We start from the raw sequence: 16,281 nt of genomic DNA on the forward strand, positions 1-16,281 counted from the left end.
TACTGTTATGCATGTAACCAGATATGTTCCATTGATACATACATCATTATGACTGACTTTTCATTCAGGTGATCGTAGTCTGAACTATAAAATCAACGTGACAGGCTTGAAGTAAAAATGTGGTGAACCACCCACCACAAGCACCTGTCGCAGTTGGATAGACAAAGACTGGGGTTATGAATGTAGACAGGAAAAGTTGAAAAGTAGGAGCTGCCAGATGGGAAAGAAATGAGCTGGTTTGTCATGCTGATTTTACCAAACAAATGTCAGGATTCTTGTATTGCCCGAGAGAGAGGGAGTTCCATAAAATCAGTATGATTCACAAGCAAGTGTAATAATTTTTATTATCCCTATTATCCATAATATTAATTTTTTATCAATAGTCTAACAATGACTAAGTCAAAGTGTTTGAAATATAACCAGCAGGAGACAAGTGGGGTAGGATGTAGCTCAGTGGTACAGTGCTCGCTTGATGCACGGTCGGTCGGGGACCGATCCCCATTGGACTATTTCTCACTCCAGCCAGTGCACCACGACTGGTATATCAAAGGCTGTGTTATGTGCTATCCTGTCTATGGGATCGTGCATATAAAAGATCACTTGCTACTAATGAAAAAATGTAGCATGTTTCCTTTCTAAGACTACATGTCAAAACTACCATATGTTTGACATCCAATAGCCGATGATTAATAAATCAATGTGTTCTAGTGGTGTCGTTAAACAAAACAAGAAGACGATGAAATAATGTCATTTTCCAAAATAATATCATTTTGGTGAACAGAGCTAAGATGGGGGAAGACACATTATGTTATAATGTCACTTCCAAAAATGACATTATTGTTGGTCATGTGAAATCGTTATGATATGCATGTGTCGTACTGGTTATATTTCCCTGTATATCTTGAACTATGTGGATAATAAATTGGAATACAGGTCTTCAATGTTTACATTAAATTAAATAGGTCAACAGACAGATGTGACTGACTGTCTGCTTGGTGACTGTATCACAATGATGTCAGTACAGGGCATATTATTGTACACTAAAATTATGAAAACATAATTTTCAGTCAGCTGTTGTTACAAGACCAGCATTGAACTGAAATGTAGCTGTAATACCGCATCGGTTTCCCTGGATATTAGCTGCTTCATTTCATCTGCAGAGGGCGGGACGTAGCCCAGTGGTAAAGCGCTCACTCGATGCACGGTCGGTCTAGGATCGATCCCCGTTGCTGGGCCCATTGGGCTATTTCTCGTTCCAGCCAGTGCACCACGACTAGTACATCAAAGGTCGTGGTCTGTACTACCCTGTCTGTGGGATGGTGCATATAAAAGACCCTTGCTGCTAATTCAAGAAGAGTAGCCCATGAAGTGGCGACAGCGGGTTTTCTCTCTCAATATCTTTGTGGTCCTTAACTATGTGTCCGACACCATATAATCGTATATAAAATGTGTCGAGTGCATCATTAAATAAAATATTTCCTTCCTTCATCTGCAGAACACACTTTATATGCCTATGAACCATAAATCTTTTCATATTGCGGCACTAAAACAGTTTTAAGAGAGTATTCCGAGTTTGCTGCCACTGTCACATGTTTTTAACATAGCTTCTTTAACAAATACAATTACATACTGAACATGATCTTTTTTTTAAGAATATCAACGTCTGTATATATACTTTATTTTTTTGTCATCATAATGTTTCGGGCCATCCCAGACTGGAATTTACATCAAACTCGGAATAGTTCCTTAAAGCTGAACTGACAATGAATGTCAACACTAAACACAGTTGTCCTTCAAGAATGGCTGGCCAAGATGTTGAAAAAATGGTAGACTTCATCTTGATCAAACATAGCAACAACTGTTCCACACTCCGTGCACTTGACAGGATTGTATTTATCATCGTCAGTTTGGTCAGGGGTTGTTTCACGATTAGACTGTCTCTTCTTTTTCTTATTCTTCTTTTTACCAATTTCCTTTGGATATTTTAGAATTTCTGATGTGTCAACAACACAGTTCATAACAAACATGGCTCGGTACTGGTTTGAATATGTGGAATGTCTGAAAATAAAAGAACAGATATTCTGTAATTTAAAAAAGTGGAAAGGAAAGTAATAATTGGATAATCAAATCTTAACATATATTCAACATGTTATTTATTTAGGAATTAACCTTTCTACAATGACTGGGGCTTTGACACCTACCCTGTTTTAATGACTAATAGTAATATAACTAACTGTAGTGTTAATAAGTGCACCTCAGTCCAGTATGCTTCACCCATCATACTGTATGTCTCATGCTGAAATGGATACATAAGTGAAGCTCCTTTGTCCATAGTGAATGAGTGCATGAATTGTGGTTGGTTTCTAAGAAACAGAGCTAAATTAAAAAAATTACATAGGCAGACACAAAAATTTGCTTTTAAAAACATAGGATCCAGTCACTAATGATGGTTTTCCGAACTAGAGTAAATGTGTATACAAAGATGAGGTAGCTTTTAAAAAACAAAAAAACTAAATGCAAAACATTTTAAAAGTAGATATAAAGCAAAATGTAATCTCCTTGTCATAATCAAAAATTAAAGTTAAAGTTTGTTTTATTTAATGACACCATTAGAACACATTGATGTATTAATCATTGGCTAATGGATGTCAAACATTGGGTATTTTATTTGAGGAAACATACATTTTTTTGATTAGTGGCTAGGGATCTTTTATATGCACTTTCCCAGACAGGACAGCACACACTATGGCCTTGGGATGGGAATAGAAACCCAGTTGGAGAATGGGTCCCCTGAGGTAATTAATTCTACGACTGAAGTAGATCTCGTCCTTATCAAAAACTAAATAAATATATTTTTGCCAATTTTGTTGAAGAAAAAATGAAATGACGAGTTGTTTTCATCATGGTTACCTCTGACAATCCATGCACAATGTCGTCATACAAGCCGGACAGTCAAGAACGGCATCACTGCTGGGGAGTGGTTTCACCTTTTCATTACGTCTAGATGTGTTGGTCTGTGGTCGACACCATACGCGCTGCCTGTCTACCCACTTCTGATCATCACCGTCCATGTTGGGGTCATACAGCAGGTCATCGTTCGATATCACTGGGTGCTTTCGCTTTGATCCCGTCTTACCTAAAACATGAGCAAGCAGCAGAAAAATAGTTTTGTAATTAATGTGTCAAGAATAAATAACACGCCTATTATTTAAACACAATATTAAAATAATGATGCATAATGTGTTAGTGCATATCAACATCCTGTGCATTTTTAGCATTAGTTTTCTGCTTGCACAAATGCATAGGTTTATCACCAAATGTGTTAACAACCCTACTGATTGTGTTTACTGAAATTAATTTAACTCATTTTGGGGGAATTACAGAAACACACTTCTTATCTTTTCATATTCATACACCAATAAACTACAGAACTGTTTGGAACACTGAGAAATGAACAGTTCAATCCATTACAATAATGCCACATAAACATCCTGTACATTTTTTTGCTTTAGTTTTCTTCTTACATACATTCCTGCATTTATGACCAAATTTGTTAACAATCCTACTCATTGTTTATTGAAATTAATCTGAATGATTTGGGGGGGGGATTACAAAAATGCATTATTATTTTTTTCATATTTATACACCAATAGACTACAGAACTGGTTAGAACACTGAGAAACAAATAATTTCAAACTGAAAAAGAAAGAAATGTTTTTATTTAACGACACACTCAACACATTTTATTTTACGGTTATATGGCGTCAGACATATGGTTAAGAACCACACAGATTTTGAGAGGAAACCCGCTGTCGCCACTACATGGGCTACTCTTTCCGATTAGCAGCAAGGGATCTTTTACTTGCGCTTCCCACAGGCAGGATAGCACAAACCATGGCCTTTGTTGAACCAGTTATGGATTACTGGTCGGTGCAAGTGGTTTACACCTACCCATTGAGCCTTGCAGAGCACTCACTCAGGGTTTGGAGTCGGTATCTGGATTAAAAATCCCATGCCTCGTACCTACCAGCCTGTAGACCGATGGCCAAACAACGACGCCACCGAGACCGGTAATTTCAAAGTGACTCACAATCATAATAAAGATGCATTTTAAATGGACAAACCAGAACTACTTTCTTCCTCTTCGTCTGAATCAAAGTAGATGCTGTCATAAAACTGAGCTGTTGAAGATGTTGTTGTGGATGACGTAGAGGCTCCCTGATTCTCAGTTTTCACATCTTTCTTTTCCTTGGCTAAAGTCAAAGAAAAAATAGAAAAGAAAATTATGTATTTGTGACTTTCAAAGACACAAGTACATGAATACATTAATTATGCACTATCTCTTTTAAATATGTTATAACATGTTTCAAAATTCACAAATATGGTATTCCCCAAAGAACTAAATACAGTTCCATTCCACTGAATACATCTAAATTAAAATAATGACAAAACATTTTAACAGTGTAAATCCTTGGTTACACAAGGAGTAGAAAGACAAAATTCCCACTCTGTAAATGGAGTTATCATGAATAATGGCCAGAGGGTGGGCCACTATTTTAACTCTTCTAAATGGAAAAAAAGAAGTAAAGTTTGTTTTATTTAACGACGCCGCTAGAGCACATAGATTTTTTATCTTATCATCGGCTATTGGACGTCAAACATATGGTAATTCTGACACTGTTTTTAGAGGAAACCCGCTGTCGCCACATAGGCTACTCTTTTTACGACAGGCAGCAAGGGATCTTTTATTTGCGCTTCCCACAGGCAGGATAGCACAAACCATGGCCTTTGTTGAACCAGTTATGGATCACTGGTCGGTGCAAGTGGTTTACACCTACCCATTGAGCCTTGCGGAGCACTCACTCAGGGTTTGGAGTCGGTATCTCGATTAAAAATCCCATGCCTCGACTGGGATCCGAACCCAGTACCTACCAACCTGTAGACCAATGGCCTGCCACGACGCCACCGAGGCCGGTCTTCTAAATGAATGAATGAATAAATGAACAAATGTTTAATGACACCCCAGCATAAAGAATATATTGGGTGTAAAATAAAGGTTAGTACATAAAAAAAACATGATGACCAAATCAATATGAAAAATCAAAGTTAAATTTAAAGATAGTGTAAAGAGGTGCTAAAAAAATTTAATTAAAATATCAAGTACATTTAAAATTTGAATAAAACTCAGACTCAGTCTTTCAAAACCTCAACACACAAGTTCAGAATGTAACAGAAAAGATTCCACCAAACTTCTTCTACCAAACACACCTTTCCTTGTTGGCTTAAGATGATTACACTACACAAGAATATGGTGTTAACTCTTCTAGAGCAGGTAAGTTTTTCACTACAGTTATATGTACATGTATATTAACATCTATTTAAATGTTATAGCAATCATTAAGAATACTTATACTTGATGATGTAATGCCCTGAATTGTAATAAATTACCTGAATTGTAATACCTGCCTTGAATTGTAATAAAAACTGCCCTGAATTGCAATAAAAACTGCTCTGAATTGTAATACTGACTTGAATTGTAACAAAGAATAGCTCTGATTTGTAATAACCAGAGCTACCTTGAATTGTAATAAGATACCGACTTAATAACAAAACAAAAAAATGGAAAGAAACTGCACCACATTTCTTCAATTTGAGTCTGTTGAGTTTATTGTATTTAAGACGATCATTCCTACCACATAGGCTTCTCCTTTCGACTATCAGCAAATAGGTTTGTGAACCCACTGGGCTATTTGTCATTCCAGTCAGTGCTCCACAACTGGCATGGTATGTATTATCCTGTCTGTATGATGGTGCATATATAAGCTTGCTATTAATCGTGAAGAGTAGCACAAGGAGTGAAGGCAGCATGTTTTCTATCTTAGTATCTTTATTGCCCTTAACCATGTCGGGGGCGGGATCTAACTCAGTCGATAGAGCGCTCGCCTGAGGTGCGTCTGTCACAGGATCAAATCCGCTTGGTTGAACAATTCTCTCATATTGGGCTTTTTGCCATCACAGCCAGTGCCCCAAAGGCCGTAGTATGTACTGTACTGTCCTGTCTATGGATATCACTTGCTACTAATGGACAAATGTAGTGGGTTTCCTCTACATGTCACAATGACCAAATGTTTGACTTTCAATAGCCGATAATTAATCAATCAATGTGTCGTTAAATCAAACAAACTTTTTTCCCCACACTCGCCTATCACAGCCATAATTTAGGCCTAGATACCCAAAGTACTATGCAAAGTATATGGGTTGTTATTATATATATGTATGGGTATGTCTGTGTGTGTGTGTACGTGCGTGCATGTGTGTATTTAATTATGTATAGTCAAACCTGTATTAGTCGGCCACCCAAGGGAGCAAAAACTGTGGCCTTTTAAGGCAAGTGGCTGCTTTATACGGGTCAGTTTGTTCTATATTAGACGATTTGGGAGTACAATAAGGTGGCCATTTAGGATAAATGGCTGCTCAACAGACGTTTGACTGTTATCTCTCTGGGTTGTGCTGGGCAGGGAATCCCTTACCAAATATTCAACCGTTACAACTCGGCACCTTTGGACATTTTCCCCAGAACTAATTTTTTAACTGCATACCATTGATAGATTGATGGGATAGGACTATAGCACCAATAACCCACTACACATTAATTAGCTATGTTGTTTTACTTTTACACATTGTCTTAAAATATATATATTTTTTTAATTATTTATTCAGTTAATAATAGCAGAACAGAAATTATTTTTACACCACTAGATAACATAAAATAAAATATGTGTGCCATTTATTGTAGTGTATACATTGGCCATTTGGAATTAAACTTGGTACCTTTCCTTAAGTATTAGCATGTTATCGGGATTAGTTTGTTGGAATTTGTGTGTGTGTGTATGTGTGTGTATGCCATTGTGTTAATATCTATGTATGTAATCATCAACCTTGACATACATACAATATATAGATATTCATACATCAATACATACTAGCCAGTGCCAGGTCTGCCCAATTTCAGGCACGTAACGGGATCGACCGCGTGACTTGTAGGCCCCATGCATATAGCGGAGTTAAAGAGCATCCTTTTATGGATGCCTCAATAGCTCTGCCATTTGCGGGCCATTCGGTGCCATAGGTTCGAGTCCCAGCAACGGCATGGGACAAGTTGTGAGGCCAGAAACAATTTAATTATCTCCTGCGCCAGTGCATTAATATCTATGTATGTAATCGTCAACCTCGACATACATACAATATATAGATATCCATACATCAATACATGCTAGCCAGTGCAAGATCTGCCCACTGTGTCATGCACATAAGCAGTATCAAATTACACAGGTTTTTTCCATACATATTTCCGTGTTTTGTCAACTGCGACATTCATATTCAGGCTTTCTGGCAGAAAATATATTGAGGGTACATTTTAAAAACATGACAGACCATAAGTTGCCGTACTAGAGGGATTGGGTTTGGAAATATTTTGAAATTAGACACTGCATTTTGTCCACTTTTACACATTTTGAACAGCAGTTTCCGTACGACGATTTATACAAAATTACAATGTCACACATGCTATACATATATCAATTGGCAAGATTTAAGGGTACGTAATGTTACCCTCAGTACCCTGTGTTACAAACCCTGATATTGTCCCCCTCCAACCCTATTACAAAAGAGGAAAAGGCATTGCAAATATTCCAGACTTTTTGCAAGTCCAGAAGACTTCAGCAGCATCATGGCGTGTAGATATAGTAATACGAAATGTATTTTGATTTTTTTTCAATTACGAGAAGCTGCCATTCTGGTATTGTTTGTTTTACAACACCTGAGCACATTTTAAATTATGGCTGTTTGGTTATCATGGTTGTGACACTTGGTCCAGATAGTGAAGGAACATATCTGCATAGATATTTCTATCAGAAAACAGCAAATAATCTTTATATGCACAGACATAATATCAACTAGCACAGTATTTAATATATAACAAGCATGGTTACTGGTTGGGAGGAGAAAAACCCAAAGTCCACCGAGGAGGTTCGATCACATGACCCAAAAGCACCTCAATTGATCGCTCTACGACTAGGCTAGATATAACCCATAAAGCAACTGAGGTTATTCTCAAATGGTCCATCCCGCTATCGTGTCCCACAGCTGGCATATCAAACATTGTGGTATACACTATTTGTGAGTGCGAGTAACAGACCTATTTGCTGATAGTCGAAAGGAGAAGCCTATGTGGCAGTAATGATTGTCTTAAATACAATAAACTTCAACAACCTCAAATTGAAGAAATGTGGTGCGGTGTCGTTCAAGCACATTCCTTTACATTTTTGTGTTATTACAATTCAAATCGGTGTCTTATTACAATTAAATGCAGCTCTGGTTATTACAAATCAGGGCAATTCTTTGTTACAATTCAAGTCAGCTAGTTTATTACTATTCAGGGCAGTTTTATTACAATTCAAGTCAGTATTACAATTCAGGTAATTTATTACAATTCAGGGCACTACAGACAATATAACAATACAAATCTGTTTATATTTTTGGTTGAGGTTATTCCTGTGAATTAGTGTGATTCATGGTAGACAACTCTCCAGGTACAATTCAGTAAGAGGAAAGGAACATTTTTAAAAGGAAATCTCAGCATATAGTTTTAATCAGCAATTACATGCATTGGGTGTCAAACTAAATAAATTTAATAATCTGCACATTTTGGGGAAATCCCATACTTTCCACTAGAACTTATAGTTTGTAAGAAATTAACTAAAATAGATAATTATTTCGTATAAATTCTAAGCAATCACCAACTTTCTCTGAGGGCTTCCAGTGCATCAACCGTGCTTTGCAACTCTGTGTCCATTTCTTTCTCAAAGTCGTCTTCACTAGAGGAATCATTGCGACCCTCTGATAATCGACGGAGTCGGCGACGCTGCTTAGGTGTACCATGAAGAAAAATCTCAATGTCATCCTCGGAGCTATAAATATAACACACAGGTGTCTAAGTGTCTCTCAGTGAAAAGCAGAGAGATCTTAATATTATCAATATTGCTAAATTCCATTAATAACGCCTCAGAATATTGTTTAGCCAGCAGTGACAAAATGGCAAACATGTGGCATACATAACAAATGATCTTTTTTTTTAAACATATTTTAAATATTAAATATTGATACAATTCAAAAAAATATTTTGGAGATACTCCAGCATTTATTACACTTTTATAAAGATATTTTATTAATAAATTCATATATATATTATTCAGACTGACAGTGGTTAAGTAACTGACCATGCCTATGGAAAGACCTATCAATTTAAAAAACAATTATTTCTTCTTTTAACATTACCACATATTTTTTAAAAAGGAAACTTGTCATAAATATGTTTTAACTTTGGTGTTAATTTATTGTAGCTATATGCAAATGTATGTCTTTGGGCTGCAACTATGTAGGTTACCTTCACCACTTTAACAAGCATTCTGAGAATACTTGTCACAGGGATTCTATAATACCTGTAACCGAATAAAACACGATTGTCCAAATATCTCTCCTAACTGTATATCTATTAGATCTCTCTGTAACGGGCAGTTCAAAACCGCTTTGGCTCGTCTAGGTATGATCAGAGATACGATCTTATATAAAGTATATATAATATAGCACGTTTAGTTCACTAGAAAACACAACAAAACACAATACACTTTGGAATCTGTATTAACCTACGCTGACAAATGTACAGCCGCAGTAGTTAATTAATAACAACAATAATAACAACCCAGAACTGATCACTTAATTAGTTAATCTCTAGGTGTCTAGTTTACACAATATGCTAATCACTTCACCGTGACACAACACCGAAACATGTGACAATTGAGAAACGCTTCCAGGGGAACTTAATTAATAAAGGAATTACAGCTCTATTCCTAACTGGTTAATTTTTAATTAAACCTTAACTACTCATTCAGTAACCTTGTAACACAGAATTAATACTGGTACCTATCACAATAAAGACAATAACCTACAGTTTACCTAGGTCTGCTAGGATGACTGGCTAAGCTTTATATTACCAAATACTCGTATAATGTTAGAACAAAAAGTCTACAAATTACTTCGTCAGATGACCGAAGACACTGTCTAAAGAATATTGGTATAATACAGTATTAAAATACTAAATATATTAAATATTAAAACAGAGCAGAAATAAAATATTTACCAGTCCGGACGGACAACGTTCCCCCGGGATACCTTCCTAAATGGTCCTCCCAGATATCTCTAAACCCTAGCTATTTATTATAAAATCAGAAAATTGCCTGGGGGTACAAGGCGGTACCTCACGTATCATCTGAATTTCCACAGCGACCAAGACGGCATATCTTTCTCTTAGATCGCCAGACTGGCTGTCGCCAACCGCGAGCAATCCCATGGCCATAAACGGCACTACCGGAGATATTACGTAACTACTAGCCACATGGCCTCCACACCTGCTCTGGGTGTGTATTAGGCGTACCTATCTAGGACCGTCGCGCAGAAGTATTACGTAACAAGTTGCCCACCTGGCTAAGTGCAATTTGGAACTGCACACGGCCTTCTAAAACAATTAATATCGCAACAGGCGAAAACAAAAATTAAGAGCATGTACCGTCACAATACTGTTGAGGCAATACATGTCCCTACCAGGCCCAAAAAAATTTCATATCTCCTAAGTTAAGCAATATACCTCTGTGAAAAATGGGTAAACTGCCATGAAAGTTATTCTTGATATATAACAGAACATGATAAAGTTATACACAAAACTTCAGCTCAGTATATTGAGGCATTGCAGAAAATATGTCGGGGAAAACAAATTTCTGTATATATTCTGTATGTTCAAGGGCCATAACTCTGGAAATTTTTTATAAATTGCCATGAATTGATCTGTAACAGAGAATGATAAAGCAATATAAACATTTCCAGCTCAATATCTTGAGGCATTGCAAAAAAAAAAAAAGGTCCAGGAAACACATTTTGATATCTCCTAAGTTCATGGTCCATAACTCTGTCAAAAATGAGTAAATTGCCATGAAGGACAGACAGAGAGATGGGGTGTTCAACCAGTTTCGTAAAGACCACAACCCGATTAACCGATAAATGTTTATTTTTTAATAAATATTAATTTCATCCATCTGCAGGCCCTTTTATAATGTGTGACAGATTGTGGCCTTTACGAAACTGGTTGAACACCCCATCTTACCGTAGTACAGAATGATTTTAAAGTGATACTTCAGATGTTAAAAAAGTGCTTAATAAAATGGTTATGTTGTATAAATTATGCAGATATTAGTAACAATATAAGACTATGAAAATGTGTCTTGGTTGTTTTTGTTTTTTTTTATATGAAGATACTCTTTAAAACTTTGAAATTCTTAAGTTATAGAGAATACTAATAATTAGCATAACAGTGTTTTTAAAAGTGTGGGAAATACAAATAACAATCGAAAGGCATATAAGTCCAGTTTTAGAATGTCGCCATGCATGTCTGCTGAAATTAAGTACCAGCGTAATTGGATGTTGGATACTGGCTGCTAGAATTCGCTCGGTAAAAAAACCCAGTCAGACTTTTTTCCTTTAATTCAAAGTGAAGATCATTTCAAAGTAAGTATTTCTTGGTCTCTATGAGCTCGAAATAGATCACAATACACGATTAGGGTGGGAAAACGTGATGGTAGTCGTTATTTTGACCGCAATTCCGTTACACGGAAAATTCTTCGGAACATTTCTGATCTGCTATAGGCTTAATGCCTTGGGCGGATTAACCTCGCAATGTGCTTGCACTCAATGTTAATCTTGAACTACAGCAGGTAATACATTTTTGGTTTGTGTGTCCATTTGTTGCACTATTTCGGTTGAGAAACGGATGAAACATGGTGCCAAAAGTTTTGAATACCAGTTATATATATGGTAATGTAACAATTTTCTGACACAGAAAAAAAAACACTTTTTATGTCTAGACGTATGAAACTTTAACCTTAAATTTCAAATAATAATCGACCTTAGGATATAATCGAAAATAGAGTCATAAGTGATGCATAGTTTGTTTATCAATTTGGGATACTTGCATACCTTTCAGCAATATTTTCGTCACTGTCGCCACCCAGATCTAACAAATCATAAGCACATCTACTGATAAATGTCATTGTGATTAGATTATCTAAGATAATGTCTCAATACAACGTTTGGAATACGAGAAAAACACTCGACATTTTGTTTTGTATAGAGTTGTTCCCCTTGGAACAGGCTAGTCGTTATTATCACTCCTCCCATTATTTAAATACTTTAAAGCTGCACTCTCGCCTCTCCTTTCTCTAATATTTTACTATTAACAATTTAAAGTTGCAGACCCTAGTTTCAACCCGTAAAATGGACAGTATGTTTAGTTCAATTTACAAACCTGTAACACATCTGGATAAAGTTACAACATAGTAAGTGTGTGACGATGACACCGTGAAATATATCCTTAAAATAGACTAGAAATCGACTCCATAACCGTTACTTCTCAGACGTACGTGCATTTTTAAAATAAGAAAAATGCATTTTGTGATATTAAAAACACCAGTATGCTTTGAAATATTTATATTCCGCCATAAAATTACAGAGAATTTACGAAATTTTCATTTCATTTTATTTTATTTTACATTGTAGAAGAGACCTACCTGAGCTGGTTGTCACACTTTTAAAATTTTATTTCGTTATTTTTAATTTGTAAAATGTTATTTCCAATTTAAATATTCTTCTAAAGTTTGTTATTTGTTATTTGCTTAATGACACCATTAAAGAATTGACTTGTTAATCATCGGTTATTGGATGTCAAACATTTGATAATTTTGATATATAGTCTGAGAAAGAAAATCCGCTCGTTTCCTTCCATTTATAGCAAACGATATTTTATATACACCATAGTCTATAATACAGGATAGCACATACCACGTGATAGTCGTGATGCATTGGTTGGTTCCCTCGACGGTGATCGACCCTAAACCGACCACGCGCCAGACGAGCGCTTTAAAACTGGGATACACCCCACTCCCCGAAAAATTATTAATAATAATTAAAAAATAAAAATAAAAATTTCTAATTTGAAGTCCTATATATATCAGCCATATAAGGTAAACGTTTAGCGGAACAGTGCCCATTGATAAAGCGCTCGATGATGTGTTGTCGGTCTAGGATTGATCCCTGTGGTGGATCAATTGAAATATTTTTTTCTTTCAGCTAGTGCTCGACAACTGGTGTATAGGCCTAAATGTATGATATAGTGATACAGTTTAGTGAGATGGTGCATATAAAAATCCCTTGCTGCTAATAATAAAAAAGAGACTTTCCCGTAGAGTGACGATAGTGGGTTTCTTCTCTAATTATCTCTGTAGTCCATAATCGTATGTCCGACGTAGATTCAATAAAAATGAAATATTTTGGCTATTTAAAGGAGTATATATAATGATTCATTTACAGGGTTGATTATTATGGGACTTGGGCCCAGGGATTGGTTGCAACTATATTTTGCAATGAATGAACATCAATAAAGCAGCTACCTACATCAAATGTTCTTGGTACAGAGTATTAATATAACATTATTCTTCACATATTAAAACTCTATTTTCAACTTTCATAAGGAAATATTCCAATAATCAAAATTAAATATAGCTAACTATATCGACAACAAAACAATTAATCCGTTCTTGGTATTTTTGGCATCTCTCTTCTAAGTACTTTGGTCTCAATCTTTGTTTTCTTTCTTTCTTTTTTTCTGTATTTTCTGTTAGTTAATGAATTATATTGTTTTAATATTTATAGCAGAGGTGGCGCCATGGCCGTACCACTTTTTAATTTTCTGTTGTGTGTGTTATATTTGATGTATCTGTAAAAAGCTCCCCTTTGAAAGGAGAGTCTGACAACTTCGAGCTGTACCATTTTTTTATATATACTGTTCCGCCCCTGTATAGGCATGCGTTTAAAGGCATAAGCATATTACATTTAAAGGCATATTGTCACAGACCACTGACCTATTACATGATCTAACAAAGTATTACCTGAACAAAAATAATTTGATTTGTATCTAAATGTACTTTATTCAGACATCTTCATAACCACCATACTCCATTTATTAATAACATTTTGAGGGAAAGAAAGAAATGTTTTATTTAATGACGCACTCATCACATTTTATTTACGGTTATATGGCGTCAGACATAATAGTTAAGGACCACACAGATTTTGAGAGGAAACCCGCTGTCGCCACTACATGGGCTACTCTTTCCGATTAGCAGCAAGGGATCTTTTATTTGCGCTTCCCACAGGCAGGATAGCACAAACCATGGCCTTTGTTGAACCAGTTATGGATCGCTGGTCGGTGCAAGTGGTTTACACCTACTCATTGAGCCTTGTGGAGCACTCACTCAGGGTTTGGAATCGGTATCTGGATTAAAAATCCCATGCCTCGACTGGAATCCGAACCCAGTACCTACCAGCCTGTAGACCGATGGCCTAACCACGACGCCACCGAGGCCGGTTTGCCTAGAGGGATGACATGGATTTCACTCCATCATGGTTCAGTTAAGGTGATGCGATAGCTAGATTTGGTTTCCAACAATTAATGTAATTTTTTAAAATTTATTATCCATTTTTAGAGAAATATGGTACTTAAATCCGTGACAGTATGTATTTTTAAAAAAATGATATTTTTGGCTGGAAGCTGACATTATGCAAAATATATATTTTCGTATTGGATATATTTTTCGCATTTTTCGGGAAGTCTAAAGTAAAGGAATATAATTATATTTAGTGTACATATAACTGGAGATTTGACTTTATATTAATACTAAAATATAAAATACTTTGGGCGGGAATTAAACGCGAGAGTATATCTTTAAAATGTGTATTATTGTAAATTTAGAGGCGGGACGTAGCTCAGTGGTACGGCGCTTGCTCGATGCTCGATGCTAATCGGAAAGAGTAGCCCATGAAGTGGCGACAGCGGGTTTCCTCTCTCAACATCTGTGTGGTCCATAACCATATGTATGACGCCATATAACCGTAATTAAAATGTGCTGAGTGCGTCGTTAAATAAAACATTTCTTTCTTTATTGTAAACTATAATTGTTCGTAAATATATACATTAGACCTATATATTATAATATTAAGAAAATATCTAGTGATAACGAAATAACGCTTTTTATTTTAATTATTTATTTATTTTTCATAACTACACGTCAATATGTGGTTCAATAAAATCTACAAAACGATTATTATAGTTAGAAGACCGTCAAGAAATTCTTAGGTATAAAGGGTTAATACATGCTTACTGGGAAAACACCTCTCTCCAGCTTTGGCTTTGAGCCAAAGATAGCTGATATTACATTGTGTCTGATTGGCTAAAAGTTTTTGTGGCAGATGCCGATTTTTGTGAAAATAACAATCTAGTATTCAAGTTATTTAAATTATAAAAAATAAAACATTAGTCAGTACATCTAAATAATCAATACAGTTGAAGTTTGGACGATGTCTAGTTTTTGTATTTGAATAAATTGCCTGCTACTGAAGCAAGCGAGGTAAATCTTCGGCCAATCACGTGGGGCATTACATTTGACACATATTCGTTGTGATTCCAAAATGGGATGTCTCGCGAAAGTTTAAATGTGTAGATGTGTGTATATCTGGACACAAGCACGAGAAGTTTCCCCACCATGTGTGGTGTGTTGTCATCTGTAAACCATGGATAAGCCTCAAAGAAGAATTCTGCGCTCTCCATCAGTTAAGAGAAAAAGCAAAGTCCAGCCAGTACACCAGAGAGTAAGTCGACTGATGTCGTGTTAGTCATTAACGTTATCAATTTACACTTTACAGCCAGTTGCCCATTCATTTGATTTGTCTGACCTACCTGGCTGAATGGGACGTTTTGTTTGTTACAGGAAGAGGGGATCCCAACCTTCCAAGTAAATACGTTCGTGGTCAGTTTTTTTAAACCATTAGCTGAACACATTTATAGACTTAACTTTTTATCAACATAAGAACTTTTCTCCAAACTGGTGGCATTGGAATGATTGATCCGTGACTGGAATAATTAAATTAAACTTCAGGCTGTATTTAGCCTGTATCTTAAGAACTATAGGCTACAAGAAGTGATGTTTGTATCTAGCTGGATAAGACCATATTAGACTACTGTTTCTTGATACTTTTAATTTTTAATAATATATTTTTTTTGTTTATTATTGCACCCCGAATGGCAGTTCTTATAAGTGATCTAAATGCTAGGTAAGGATA

General features: G+C 35.9%; 2 protein-coding genes across 5 annotated transcripts in view; one reads left to right on the forward strand and one right to left on the reverse strand.

Annotated features, from left to right (window-relative positions):
• Positions 1–1,484: 1,484 nt before the first annotated feature.
• On the reverse strand, positions 1,485–13,051 carry LOC121372294 (E2F-associated phosphoprotein-like). 3 transcript variants are annotated; one of them, XM_041498587.1, is made up of 5 exons: positions 12,946–13,051; positions 8,799–8,969; positions 4,125–4,253; positions 2,911–3,136; positions 1,485–2,058 (listed from the first exon to the last, which is right to left on the reverse strand). In XM_041498587.1, exons 2-5 carry the CDS (start codon positions 8,959–8,961, stop codon positions 1,794–1,796), a joined length of 783 nt encoding a protein of 260 aa, XP_041354521.1. In that variant the 5' UTR covers positions 8,962–8,969; positions 12,946–13,051; the 3' UTR covers positions 1,485–1,793. The 3 variants fall into 3 exon arrangements, with proteins under 3 accessions (XP_041354521.1, XP_041354522.1, XP_041354523.1); XM_041498588.1 differs by lacking the exon at positions 12,946–13,051 and adding an exon at positions 12,085–12,240 and having other exon boundaries at positions 8,803–8,969; XM_041498589.1 differs by lacking the exon at positions 12,946–13,051 and adding an exon at positions 12,085–12,223.
• A 2,534-nt stretch (positions 13,052–15,585) lies between these two features.
• The window catches only part of LOC121371162 (mitogen-activated protein kinase-binding protein 1-like), a 103,192-nt gene continuing 102,496 nt past the window's right edge, over positions 15,586–16,281 (forward strand). The window contains exon 1 of one of the 2 annotated variants that reach the window (XM_041496843.1): positions 15,586–15,810. In XM_041496843.1, coding sequence (XP_041352777.1) covers positions 15,733–15,810 — 78 coding nt within the window. In that variant the 5' untranslated portion in view covers positions 15,586–15,732. The remainder of the gene's footprint in view (positions 15,811–16,281) is intronic. The other variant, XM_041496842.1, reaches the window with a different exon arrangement.

Source organism: Gigantopelta aegis, chromosome 4, assembly GCF_016097555.1.
Source record: "Gigantopelta aegis isolate Gae_Host chromosome 4, Gae_host_genome, whole genome shotgun sequence".
Taxonomy (NCBI): domain Eukaryota; kingdom Metazoa; phylum Mollusca; class Gastropoda; order Neomphalida; family Peltospiridae; genus Gigantopelta; species Gigantopelta aegis.

Coding starts and splice junctions, on each gene's coding strand:
- LOC121372294 (XM_041498588.1), bottom strand. CDS start 12,158: ATGACATTTATCAGTAGATGTGCTTATGATTTGTTAGATCTGGGTGGC. Junction 4,254..8,802: donor ACTGGAAGCCCTCAGAGAAA/GTTGGTGATTGC, acceptor CTTTGACTTTAG/CCAAGGAAAAGAAAGATGTG. Junction 2,059..2,910: donor TTGTGCATGGATTGTCAGAG/GTAACCATGATG, acceptor TTTTATTTTCAG/ACATTCCACATATTCAAACC.